This window comes from Gordionus sp. m RMFG-2023, chromosome 2 (genome assembly GCF_954871325.1).
Source record: "Gordionus sp. m RMFG-2023 chromosome 2, tfGorSpeb1-WG-v2, whole genome shotgun sequence".
Classification (NCBI taxonomy): Eukaryota; Metazoa; Nematomorpha; class Gordioida; order Chordodea; family Parachordodidae; genus Gordionus; species Gordionus sp. m RMFG-2023.
The window spans coordinates 17,613,984-17,628,299 of NC_088776.1; the positions used below are offsets into that span (position 1 = coordinate 17,613,984).

General features: G+C 25.4%; 1 protein-coding gene across 2 annotated transcripts; it reads left to right on the plus strand.

The window, feature by feature from the left end:
- Window positions 1–369: 369 nt before the first annotated feature.
- Window positions 370–14,042, plus strand: LOC135925370 (uncharacterized). Of its 2 annotated transcripts, XM_065460647.1 has the most exons (9): window positions 370–815; window positions 856–929; window positions 973–1,078; window positions 1,123–1,314; window positions 3,476–3,550; window positions 3,594–3,886; window positions 3,948–4,114; window positions 13,421–13,484; window positions 13,755–14,042. In XM_065460647.1, the coding sequence occupies exons 1-9, from the start codon at window positions 730–732 to the stop codon at window positions 13,847–13,849; spliced, it is 1,152 nt and encodes a 383-aa protein (XP_065316719.1). In that variant the 5' UTR covers window positions 370–729; the 3' UTR covers window positions 13,850–14,042. The 2 variants fall into 2 exon arrangements, with proteins under 2 accessions (XP_065316719.1, XP_065316722.1); XM_065460650.1 differs by lacking the exon at window positions 856–929.
- The last annotated feature ends 274 nt before the right edge of the window (window positions 14,043–14,316 follow it).

Sequence of the window (14,316 nt, forward strand, 5' to 3'; positions counted from 1 at the left end):
GGATGATTGCTGGGGTATCAAGAAAGTATAAGGTGCGAAGTACAAGAATACTAGGAAGTTCAGAGGTAGTGCGTATAAAGACTAAGATAATGGTGAACAGACTTAGGTGGTATGGGCACACAATGAGAAGGCCTATAAAGTATATAAGCAATAAGGTAAGAGATTGGAAGTGATTATCAAATGTAAAAGAGTATGCCAAAATTTCAATAGGTTCATAAATTTAGAGCCAATATGAAGAAATATAAATTGGATAAAAGAGATAGCATGAATAACATAAAATGGAGAGATATTGAAGGAGCTTATCACCAGAAAAAAGTGAAAGCTAAAAAGAAAAAAAAAGAGTAATTGACAGTTTCGATATTACGCAGTTTAAAATGCTTCCCTTTAAAAATATAACAAAATCTTACAATATTAATGAAACCATTTTAGATTTGCTTATTAATGTGTTTGACAATACGATTATTATTACATTAACAGAATTTTCAAAAATACATACAATCATAAAAATAAAATCAACGGAATACTCAGAAGTTTTAGATCCAATTATTCTAGCAGGAAATGATAATGTTGAATACACAATGCTCTCTACTTTGCTATATCGAAGGCTACATACATTATTTAATTTTAAGCAAGATCTTCTATTTTGCTTTGCTTTAACACATATTAATAGGGAAAACATTAAAATATATGAATCAATAATAATTGAATCTTTACCCTCTTTATTATAAAATGAATATTAACTTCAACGAAATTTCAGATATTGTTGAGATTTGGAGAAATGCTTGTGAAAACGGGCAAAAAGCTTCTCGAATATGGTAAGTTATTTTAATTAATTTTATAAAATATTTATTATAGGAAAAATAATCAAAAATTAATATGGTCCATTTATTTAAAATTAATAAATCACTATGAAAATAATGAAAAAATTAGTATTAAATATTTTTTTAAAATTATTTCATATACTTATAATAGGTGAACATGTTTTGGCTTTACAAAGGTTATATCAATTTTTTGCAAATATTTTCTGCATAGTAAATACTGAAAACAATGTTCCATCATATTTTTGCTGGAGATCAAAGTATTTAGATTATCAAATTATAATATATATTATTTTGTTTTTAGAAATATAATTACTAATTGTGATAAAATAAATTCAAAGCTATGTAAATATGTGAATGCTGCTTTGTTTAATTACTATTTTAATTTTATGGAAGATGACAGTACACCTTCAGATTATATTTGTGAAATAGAATATGTCAATTATATTTTCACTCAAATTGAAACTCAGGATCAAGTTTTTGATATTTATTACCAGTAAAAAATTTATTCCTCACCTCTTTTAAAATAAGAAGAATTAGTATAAAAAAAACTTACTTTAAGTAAATTGATTATATTTATTATAGAAAATTTAGGGGGCATAACTAAAATCACCCTCGTATCAATATAGAATCTTATTAGCTTTATAAGATGAGTTCAAAAATGTTCTTAATTTTTTTAAAAAAATGGTAACTTAGTAAAATTTTTAAAAAAATATTTTTTTATATGACTAGTGCCCCATATCAAAGAAGCTTAATTTATAAAATATGAAAACATAAGGAATCATAAAATGTTAATATTATATTTTAAAACTTTTTATAACCTAGTGGGCTTTTGAAAAAACTTTTTTTTTGACTAAACTGTGTGCCCATACATGCCCTCAGTGAATAATATACATTATTTTTCAAAATATCAATACAGAATCATGTTTAGTTTTTCAAGGAGATTCAGAAGATGGTATTATTCATTTTTTTTTTTAAATTTAATTATTGGAAAAACTTTTTTTTGGCTGCACCCTCTATCAAAGAATTAATTCATAAAAATTTAAAGCATGGTCATATTAGGCTCATTAAAAGGAATCAAAAAATGTTAATATTAAGTTTATAAATTATTGGTATTTTGGAAAAAAACACTCAATTTCTTCTCTTTTTGACCAAACTACATACCCCCAGTAAATATACATTATTTAAAAAAAAATAATACAGAATTATGTTTAGCTTTTCAAGGAGATTGAGAAAATGCTATTTTTTTTTAAAAAAAATTTTAATTATCAAAAAAAATATTTTTGACTAAACTAAAGAATCTTAATTCATAAAAAAGAACACAGAATCATATATAGCTTATAAAAAGGAATCAAAAAATGTTAATATTATATTTTTAACATTTTTATAACTTATTGAAATTTTGTAAAAAGAAGAAATTAAGTGTTTTTTCAAAATACCAATAAGTTATAAATAATTTATAAACTTAATATTAGCATTTTTTGATTCCTTTTAATGAGCCTAATATGAGCTTTAATTTTTTAAGAATTAAGCTTCTTTGATAGTGGGCGTTAAAAAAATGAAAAAGCTAAACTTGATTCTATATTCATTTTTTAAAAATAATATTTACCAACAGTGCTTAGGGGTGGTGTAGTTTAGTCCAAAAAAAAAGAAATTAAGTGTTTTTTCAAAATTTTAATAAGTTATAAAATATAATATTAACATTTTTTGATTCCTTTTAATAAGCTATATATGATTCTGCATTCATTTTTATGAATTAAGCTTCTTTGATAGGGGGCCCGTAGTTTAGTTTTTTCCCCCAAAAAAATGAATAATATTATTTTCTGAAAAACTTAAAAACTAAACTTGATTCTGTATTCATTTTTTAAAAATAATATTCACCAATGGTGCATAGGGGGCACGTAGTTTAGTCAAAAAAAAAGGAAATTAAAGGTTTTTTCAAAATTTTAATAAGTTATAAAATTAAAATATAATATTAACATTTTTTGATTCCTTGTAATAAATATATGATTTTGCGTTAATTTTTATGAATTGAGCTTCTTTGATAGTGGGCATATAGTTTAGTCATGTAAAAAAAATATTTTTTTAAAAATTTTAGTATGTTACCATTTTTTTATTTAATTTAAAAAAAAACATTTTTTAACTCATCTTATAAAGCAAAATAGATTCTAGTATTGTTAAATTGTCTAATTTTGAATTAAGATTTTAGATAAAATAAAATAATACAGACTTTGAAATTTTGTTTATAAATGCCCAAATCTATCTACCATCTAGCAAAATCTCCAAGCTTGCTTAATCATTTTTGACTAAAATATTGTGATAGCAATTTTTAAAAATTAAGACATTTATTAACACTACTTCTTTCATAAAAAATTATTATTGGCAATATTATTTTATACACAGGCTGAGCTAAAAAAAACTTCTTCACAAATTTTCGTGGGCTGAACCTTGCTAATATCTAATCTAATGATCTCCTAATATTTAAATTTTTATTATATTATTTCATTTTAGAATAGATATTTTATTTCCCCAATTAGGTTTAGAATAAATATGGCCTTTTAATTTTTGCAAAAAGAATGATTCATTTTACTATATAATCAATAATATTAATGGCATTTAAAAATGAATAAAATAATGACTGTTTATTTTCACAATAGAATGGACTTTGCTCAAAAAATACTAGCTCACTCAAAATTTTATATCATTTACCCAATGTTATTACCCATAATCAAGTTATATAATTATTGAATATTATTTTAAATTTAAATTCTTTAGAAATCATTTTATAAAACTATATATCTCTATGCTGAATTCTCAAGAAATGACTAAAGATTTAATGGACAAATTAACTACAAGTTTTGTTATGGGCATCTTGAAATATTTACCTCAAGAATATAATAAATTTAAAGAATTGAAAAATAGAAATTCTCAACTTGTAATTCAAGATTATTTATCAGCAATAGACAAATCCTGTTATATTAAGAATTACTTAGTATTTTTTGCTTCACTATCTTCACAACACTATTTTAATAAATGGGATTCTTTTGAAGAATTTGTTTGGATACTAGGTAAATAAATAATATTGAGGATTATACTACATCAAAAATATATTATACAAATAAACTCAAGACTTTTTAAATGATTTAAATCATGCTGACCCATCTATTTCAACAATAAAAGAGTTGGATAGACTGAAAGATCTTTCTAATTATGAACATCCTTTATCAAATATTAAAACACTGATAGTCCAAATATTGGCCAATATAGCATACACAAATCCATTGTTACAAGCACAAGTTACTTTTTGAAATATATATTTAGACTAGAGGTTGACCTGGGCTGTGAATATTCCCATCACCCAATTGGAAGTTGGAATGAATTTCGAACCATGATAGACATTACAAAAACATGCTTGATTGAATTTTAATGGAAATTTTGCATGAATCATAGAAAATTTAATTTTTAAAATGATTTATTTTTAGAAATATTATTTTTTAATTTAATAACTATAAATAAATATTTATTAAATTAAATTATTTTAGGAAAAGTAATATCTTTGAAAAAACATCTTATCTTTCCTGATAAATTTTATAAGCAAAATAGCCCCTCACTCCAAGAAACTACTTTAGGAGACTAGACTATTTCCAAAACTTGATTTTGTTTATTTATAAAATTAAAGAAATTTGACCTATTTAGCAAAAAAAATTTAATAGATTGTTGGATTTTTTTAAAATTTGAAATAATAGCCTGAACATGTTTTTCAATTTTTTTAAAATCCTTTCTTTTTTTTCTGAAAAGTAGCTAATATTGCCAGCCTCACCAGTTCCGTTTTAGAACGATTATTTTCCATATCAAATATTTAGAGAACTGCACGGGCTGTCCGTAGCCCGACCCGACCCGAAAATAAATAATAATATTAATATCTTAAATAGTCAGTATAATTTATAATATTAATTATAAAATCATATTATTTAATATTTATCATATTTTAGGATTAAAATGTCAATCATATTAACATGTCATGTCATTATTAATTATTATTTTATAAACCTAACAACCGGATACCAAACTATTTTATCACTAAATTGTGTGTTTCCCGTGAATTACAAGATAAGACATATTTTATGTACTAAAGATAAGTTTTATTCATTATTTATCTAGCTTATAAATTGTCTTTTTTAACATTTGTTTTAAAAAATTTCCATATAAAATTTAAGATTGGGATTTGATTCAGGGGAATTTATTTCTATAATTTAAATTTCACTACCATAAATGTTAATCATCCTAGAAATTAAAAAATATTATATAAAATTGGTAATGATATTCTAAGTTACATTTATATATAAAATATAATCTTAACTTATTTCGTTTTGGTATTATTATTTTTTTTATCTATCTACCTTAATATGAGTTGTAAATTTTCCAGCTAATTTTGGTTGTCAATATTTTAAAATATGGCAGAAAAAAATTAGGAAATTAATACAAGATTCTCAAAGAAAATAAGATGTATACTGTGATATGTAAAATTTAAAACATGAATATTAAAAAGAATCTGTATCTTTTGTCAAGAAAATGAAAAAGATACAAGATTCTTTTCCGAATTAAGGATCTTAGATACAGATATTAGTATCTTATTAAAAATGTCAAAATATACTGAGTACAAGATATAAAGGGATCTTGTATCATGTATCTTAGATACAAGTATTCGCAGTACTGCCCAACTCTGTTTATTTAAATCTAATTGATTAAAGTCATTTTAAATATTTTTTTTAGATTTTAGACACAGCCATATTAAAAAAATTATCTCAATGGATGCAAAATTAAAAAGAATTGGTGAAAAGATTAAGACAAAAGAGTATGAAGTAAGGGAGAATCTTAATGGAAAATCCGATGTATGGAAGAAATTTTCATTTATATATGATGAAAATAAAAAAAAGCTTAATTATGTCATTTGTATTATATGCAAATTTATTTATGTATATAATTCAATAACAACAGGTTAGATATTTATACATAAAATATGATCTTATTAAATTATTTTAGGCACAAACCAACTTAAAAGACATAAATGTGTATATACAAGTACAACAGCAGAGAGTAAAAAGACACAATTAACAATTGATAGTCTTTTTGGTACTGATCCGAAAAAACTCAAAAGTTGTACAAAATTGAAAAAAGAGTGCACAAAGGTGCTTACTATGTTTTGCGGACGTGATTTGAGATCATTTGATACAATTCACGGGGAAGGCCTTGTTGATTGTTGCCAATATTTTGCCAAAATTGGTTCAATATATGGAAATATTGATGTTAAAAGCATCATTCCAAATCCTACGACAATTTCTAGAAATTTAGTAGATACTGCTGATGGTATCCGCAATAAATTATTTCCTATATTAAACTCATATGAAAAAGGGTCGATGTGCTGGTAACAAATTTATGAAAATATGGTTAAATTATTAATAATTTTTAATAGCCACCACAGACCTTGGACTGATGATTATAAAAAAAATATCATATGTAACTCTAACAATTCATTTTATAAATGATTCCTGGAAACTAAATAAAATTGTATTGTTTACATGCAAATTTGAAGAGGAAAAAATGACAGGGGAAAATATCAAAAAGGAAATTATTAGAAATTTCACCTTGTTAGGTATTGATTTCATTAAAAATATTTATAAAAATTCATGTATTCTTTGTATCAGGATACAGCAAAGCCTATTTATCGGAAATTCCAATTATTACCGACCAAGGAGCTAATATGATTAAAGCTTTTGAAAATCATAAGCGTTTAAATTGTGCTTCTCATCTATTAAATAGAGTATTGAGAAATACTTTTGATAACAAAAATATTGAATCTTGTTCGGAGATAAATCAATGTTTTAATGACTGTAAAAGTTTAGTAACGTATATGAAACAGAGTGGGTATGTTAAATTAACTTTTTATTAATATATATTAAACATTTTAGATTAGTTAATCGCCTCGATAAAACTCTCCACATGTGTGTTGAGACTAGGTGGAATAGTAGGTTGAATATGATTGAATCGATCTTTAATCAATTTAATGACATATTGGAAATCCTCAATTCCAGAGGAGAGTCGATTAGACTTGAAAATATTGATTTTGAAATGATGAGGAATCTGATCAAGTTTCTGACGCCTTTTAAAATTGCGAGTGATGAACTTGAGAGTGATTTAAAACCTACTATTCACAAAATTATTTTATGTTATCATAAAATATTGAGTTTTTTAGCTAATCCTAGCTTAAACTATCAGCTAAACCAGCTTTCATTAAGATGCCGGGAAATATTGGTGGATAAATTTAAAATAGATTTATTCCACCAAATTTCGACGTTTTTGTGCCCAAAATTTCGGGATATGAAAATGTTATCCCGGGAACATTATAAAGATTTGTGTCAACATATCAACACGTTGATTAATGCAGAGAAAATCAACAGAGATGTGATTGAGCAAAAGTCTTTAAACAACTCACCATCTAACTCGTGCTCAACCGACAGAGTAGTAAATAAAGGTTTATTAAATTAATAATAAAATTATTTATTAAAAAATAATAAAGTTAATATATATCTTAATATTATTAATGAATATTTTTTTCTTAAGAAACTACAGAGGTGGTAGATACGTTTTTGGACTTCTCTCTATGGGAGGCTGACAATGCGTATTCTGATGCTAGCGCCGAAGTTGACGAGCTAAAAAAATACCTAGATCCGAAATTATGTATTGATGACGATAATATTTTAAAATGGTGGAAAACAAACCATTATGAGTTTCCAAATTTAAGTATTTTAGCTCTTAAATTCCTGGCTATCCCTGCTTCGTCGGCTAGCAGTGAAAGGGCGTTTTCCGCTGCTGGTAGGGCCTTTGAGGAGAGAAGGACTCGTTTAAAGCCAGGTAAACTGGACGCCTCTTTATTTATATATCATAATTATTAACTTTGTGATAATTCTGATAATGATATTGATGAGGTCAATATAATATAATATGTTCATTATATTTTTTATATATTTATTAACTTTTATATCATATCTATATTCGCATAAATGATGCATATTGTATTATATAATCGTTATAATTTTTAAATTCGCTTGTATATTAATCGTTTTATAATATTTTTTACAAATTTAATAAAATGCAACTTAATATATATCTTGAATAGATTATGGCCGTCAAATAAACTTTTATTTAAGGTGGCTGAACTGAATAAATACACATAAATTCTTTTTTGGTTATTATAATATTAAAACTTAAATTGCAAAATTTTATTCGGGCTCGGGTCGGGTTGGACTAAAAAATGTGTGCTCGAGCCGGGCTCGGACAAAAAAATTTTTAAACTCGGGCTCGGTTAGCGAAAAAATTACTTTGCAGTTCTCTACAAATATTGGTTTACTAGAAAAAAGACTTAAGTAATTAAAAAATATATTGGTATTCTTAAATATGACATGAGAATAATTCTTAATTACTACAAAAATGTATAAAATTATTTTATTGCTATTTTTTGTATTTGTATGGAATTATGGATATAAAAAGAGATAATTATAATATTTAAATAATAAAAAAATTAAAGTAAAATTAAATAAATTTGAAAAGTGTAAAAATAATAGCATGCTCTGAAAAGTTTAGAAAAAGATTGATCTTTAAATTTTTCATGCGTTATAAAAATTTTGAAAATATTTTTAGCATTGAACGTAATTGGCGTAAATTTTTTATTGCCAGCGTGAGTGAGCAGGTCATGAATTAAAAATTAGGACCATATTCACATCTAATTCAGACATGGACAGTAACGCAATATTTTAATATAAGTTTCAACGTTAAGTTAGGTTGAACATAATTTTGATAGGTATTTTAGTAATCTAAGAGTTACATTTTTTATTTCTTTAATACAAAAAAGCGGAAAATTTGTTAGTTCGTTTTAAATTTTTAATCCTGTTATTTGTTGAAATCTCAATCCATTTAGAATTTCCCTAGATGATGGATCACTGCAAAATGTTCTTGATCGATCGATGAAAAAGATGAGATCATCATTAAAGGCCTGTAACTAGAGAACTGCAAAGTAATTTTTTCGCAACCCGAGCCCGAATTTAAAAATTTTTTTGTCCGAACCCGGCCCGAGCACACATTTTTTAGTCCAACCCGACCCGAGCCCGAATAAAATTTTGCAATTTAAGTTTTAATATTATAATAACCAAAAAAGAATTTATGTGTATTTATTCAGTTCAGCCACCTTAAATAAAAGTTTATTTGACGGCCATAATCTATTCAAGATATATATTAAGTTGCATTTTATTAAATTTGTAAAAAATATTATAAAACGATTAATATACAAGCGAATTTAAAAATTATAACGATTATATAATACAATATGCATCATTTATGCGAATATGGATATGATATAAAAGTTAATAAATATATAAAAAATATAATGAACATATTATATTATATTGACCTCATCAATATCATTATCAGAATTATCACAAAGTTAATAATTATGATATATAAATAAAGAGGCGTCCAGTTTACCTGGCTTTAAACGAGTCCTTCTCTCCTCAAAGGCCCTACCAGCAGCGGAAAACGCCCTTTCACTGCTAGCCGACGAAGCAGGGATAGCCAGGAATTTAAGAGCTAAAATACTTAAATTTGGAAACTCATAATGGTTTGTTTTCCACCATTTTAAAATATTATCGTCATCAATACATAATTTCGGATCTAGGTATTTTTTTAGCTCGTCAACTTCGGCGCTAGCATCAGAATACGCATTGTCAGCCTCCCATAGAGAGAAGTCCAAAAACGTATCTACCACCTCTGTAGTTTCTTAAGAAAAAAATATTCATTAATAATATTAAGATATATATTAACTTTATTATTTTTTAATAAATAATTTTATTATTAATTTAATAAACCTTTATTTACTACTCTGTCGGTTGAGCACGAGTTAGATGGTGAGTTGTTTAAAGACTTTTGCTCAATCACATCTCTGTTGATTTTCTCTGCATTAATCAACGTGTTGATATGTTGACACAAATCTTTATAATGTTCCCGGGATAACATTTTCATATCCCGAAATTTTGGGCACAAAAACGTCGAAATTTGGTGGAATAAATCTATTTTAAATTTATCCACCAATATTTCCCGGCATCTTAATGAAAGCTGGTTTAGCTGATAGTTTAAGCTAGGATTAGCTAAAAAACTCAATATTTTATGATAACATAAAATAATTTTGTGAATAGTAGGTTTTAAATCACTCTCAAGTTCATCACTCGCAATTTTAAAAGGCGTCAGAAACTTGATCAGATTCCTCATCATTTCAAAATCAATATTTTCAAGTCTAATCGACTCTCCTCTGGAATTGAGGATTTCCAATATGTCATTAAATTGATTAAAGATCGATTCAATCATATTCAACCTACTATTCCACCTAGTCTCAACACACATGTGGAGAGTTTTATCGAGGCGATTAACTAATCTAAAATGTTTAATATATATTAATAAAAAGTTAATTTAACATACCCACTCTGTTTCATATACGTTACTAAACTTTTACAGTCATTAAAACATTGATTTATCTCCGAACAAGATTCAATATTTTTGTTATCAAAAGTATTTCTCAATACTCTATTTAATAGATGAGAAGCACAATTTAAACGCTTATGATTTTCAAAAGCTTTAATCATATTAGCTCCTTGGTCGGTAATAATTGGAATTTCCGATAAATAGGCTTTGCTGTATCCTGATACAAAGAATACATGAATTTTTATAAATATTTTTAATGAAATCAATACCTAACAAGGTGAAATTTCTAATAATTTCCTTTTTGATATTTTCCCCTGTCATTTTTTCCTCTTCAAATTTGCATGTAAACAATACAATTTTATTTAGTTTCCAGGAATCATTTATAAAATGAATTGTTAGAGTTACATATGATATTTTTTTTATAATCATCAGTCCAAGGTCTGTGGTGGCTATTAAAAATTATTAATAATTTAACCATATTTTCATAAATTTGTTACCAGCACATCGACCCTTTTTCATATGAGTTTAATATAGGAAATAATTTATTGCGGATACCATCAGCAGTATCTACTAAATTTCTAGAAATTGTCGTAGGATTTGGAATGATGCTTTTAACATCAATATTTCCATATATTGAACCAATTTTGGCAAAATATTGGCAACAATCAACAAGGCCTTCCCCGTGAATTGTATCAAATGATCTCAAATCACGTCCGCAAAACATAGTAAGCACCTTTGTGCACTCTTTTTTCAATTTTGTACAACTTTTGAGTTTTTTCGGATCAGTACCAAAAAGACTATCAATTGTTAATTGTGTCTTTTTACTCTCTGCTGTTGTACTTGTATATACACATTTATGTCTTTTAAGTTGATTTGTGCCTAAAATAATTTAATAAGATCATATTTTATGTATAAATATCTAACCTGTTGTTATTGAATTATATACATAAATAAATTTGCATATAATACAAATGACATAATTAAGCTTTTTTTTATTTTCATCATATATAAATGAAAATTTCTTCCATACATCGGATTTTCCATTAAGATTCTCCCTTACTTCATACTCTTTTGTCTTAATCTTTTCACCAATTCTTTTTAATTTTGCATCCATTGAGATAATTTTTTTAATATGGCTGTGTCTAAAATCTAAAAAAAATATTTAAAATGACTTTAATCAATTAGATTTAAATAAACAGAGTTGGGCAGTACTGCGAATACTTGTATCTAAGATACATGATACAAGATCCCTTTATATCTTGTACTCAGTATATTTTGACATTTTTAATAAGATACTAATATCTGTATCTAAGATCCTTAATTCGGAAAAGAATCTTGTATCTTTTTCATTTTCTTGACAAAAGATACAGATTCTTTTTAATATTCATGTTTTAAATTTTACATATCACAGTATACATCTTATTTTCTTTGAGAATCTTGTATTAATTTCCTAATTTTTTTCTGCCATATTTTAAAATATTGACAACCAAAATTAGCTGGAAAATTTACAACTCATATTAAGGTAGATAGATAAAAAAAATAATAATACCAAAACGAAATAAGTTAAGATTATATTTTATATATAAATGTAACTTAGAATATCATTACCAATTTTATATAATATTTTTTAATTTCTAGGATGATTAACATTTATGGTAGTGAAATTTAAATTATAGAAATAAATTCCCCTGAATCAAATCCCAATCTTAAATTTTATATGGAAATTTTTTAAAACAAATGTTAAAAAAGACAATTTATAAGCTAGATAAATAATGAATAAAACTTATCTTTAGTACATAAAATATGTCTTATCTTGTAATTCACGGGAAACACACAATTTAGTGATAAAATAGTTTGGTATCCGGTTGTTAGGTTTATAAAATAATAATTAATAATGACATGACATGTTAATATAATTGACATTTTAATCCTAAAATGTGATAAATATTAAATAATAAGATTTTATAATTAATATTATAAATTATACTGACTATTTAAGATATTAATATTATTATTTATTTTCGGGTCGGACAGCTTTTACAACCCCACCTGAGCCCGAACCCGATAAATTTTTTTTGATGTCCTAACCCGACCCGAGGCTCGGGTCGGGCTATGGACAGCCCGTGCAGTTCTCTACCTCTAAATATCAGGATTTTAGTCCACCCATTGAATGGGCGTGGGTAGACAAATATAATAATTTTTAAACATTATCGGGTGGGCGGGTGGAAAATGGGCAAAGAGTTATTTTATTTTTATAACAAGGGTAGGCAGGCGTTCGGGTTGAAAAATTGCCCATTCCAGACCTTTAATATTTATTCCTTTAAATGGTACCTCAAGCGTGTTAGATAAAGGTTATTTTAGAAAACTTTTTTAAATTTAATTACAAAATGAGACATAGCTCTTTAAAAACCGCAACTCCATCTCTAATTCGAATTTTTTTGGGTACAATCTTCCATCCATATGATATAGGTGTAAATTGTTGCAAAATCTTTTCGCTAATGAAGGTGTAGTTCAAACACGAACCACGGACTCCATCTCCAATTCTAATAATAAAAAACTAAATAAAATTGGAGATGCTGCATTCATTTCATGTAGGCGATATCCAGATATTTATGAGATCTTTCTCCGCTTTGTCACAATCTTACCATATCCGTTGAAAGATTGTTTTCTTTTGTCGGGTTAATTAACAAACCAAATAAGACAGTGCTTGCAATAAGCATGACATTTTAAAAGGAATTATTTTATAAAAAAAAGATTATCTCAAAATAAATATAATAGCTACTTATATTTTATGGGTCTTACTAATTATACAAACTTTAAAAAAATAAGTATATCTATTTTTTGCGAATATTCTTATCCTATATTATATTCAAAAGGACAATATCAGCACCCATCATATCTAATCTAAATACAGCCCTGACTTTGACCTCGGAATATTTACAAAATATTCATAAACAAAATTATTCTTCCGTTTTTTTTATCAGAGACCTTATTAGTAAAATAAATTATTTAATTATATATCCCAGCTTAAATGTTACTTTGGTTCTAATATTCTTTATGTTTTATATAATTAGATTATCCAAAAAGATGGGTTGCAAATTATACTGGCGAGCTCAAAATTTGATCATCTAAATCCATGTAAGATACTCGATTTCAATTTTATATAATAGTCAACTTTAATATTATATTTTTTGAAATATAAGCAAAGTTTTGATTAAATAAATGTTTTTAATATTATGAAGTATATACAATTTCTTATTTCTGTAAAATATATTATTCCATACTTTAATTTATTACGAATTTTCAATCTTAATCAAGTTAAAAATATGATATTTTTTTGATTCTATGTCTAATGTGAATAATCTTAGTGTATATGTGTATTTTAATATTTTTTCTTTATATATCTAGTTATTAGTCAATGGTGCATTTTTGCTATAAGAAATTTATGCGATAATAATGAAAAAGCGAAATTTATCATTAAACAAATGAATAAAATTTCATAATTTCTTTACAAATAATTTATTTTAGCATTTTTATTTATGTATAATATTCTATTATATTATATTTTTATAAAATCGATCTAATATAACTTTGTATTCAAACTGTTTATGTTTAAATATTATCTTGCCTTCTTTCAGAAACATTACCTTTTAATCTTTTGCTAAAAAAAATCAATTCATTTATTTAGATATTGTACTCAAGAAACGTTATATAATAGTTAGTTATATTAGCAAAATATAATTTTTATTGTAAATCATACATAAATAAAATGTGTAAAAAGGATTTACACAATAATAATATATTTAACGCCATGTGTTGTTTAAGTTGTTTGGGCTCAAGCAAGGAGTTTTGGAATTATGTATCTATATATTTTTGATAAAATATTTAAGAGTAATTATATCATTTAATATTATTTTAGGGATTGATATATAAAATATTTCATGTTTTATATTCTTAAGTTTATAAATCT

Excerpts from the sequence above, each read along its gene's own strand:
- LOC135925370 (XM_065460647.1), top strand. The coding sequence starts at position 730 with ATGAATATTAACTTCAACGAAATTTCAGATATTGTTGAGATTTGGAGA. Across the intron at positions 816-855 it reads CAAAAAGCTTCTCGAATATG|GAAAAATAATCAAAAATTAA; the intron begins GTAAGTTATTTT and ends TATTTATTATAG. Across the intron at positions 1,079-1,122 it reads TATTTTTGCTGGAGATCAAA|AAATATAATTACTAATTGTG; the intron begins GTATTTAGATTA and ends TTTTGTTTTTAG.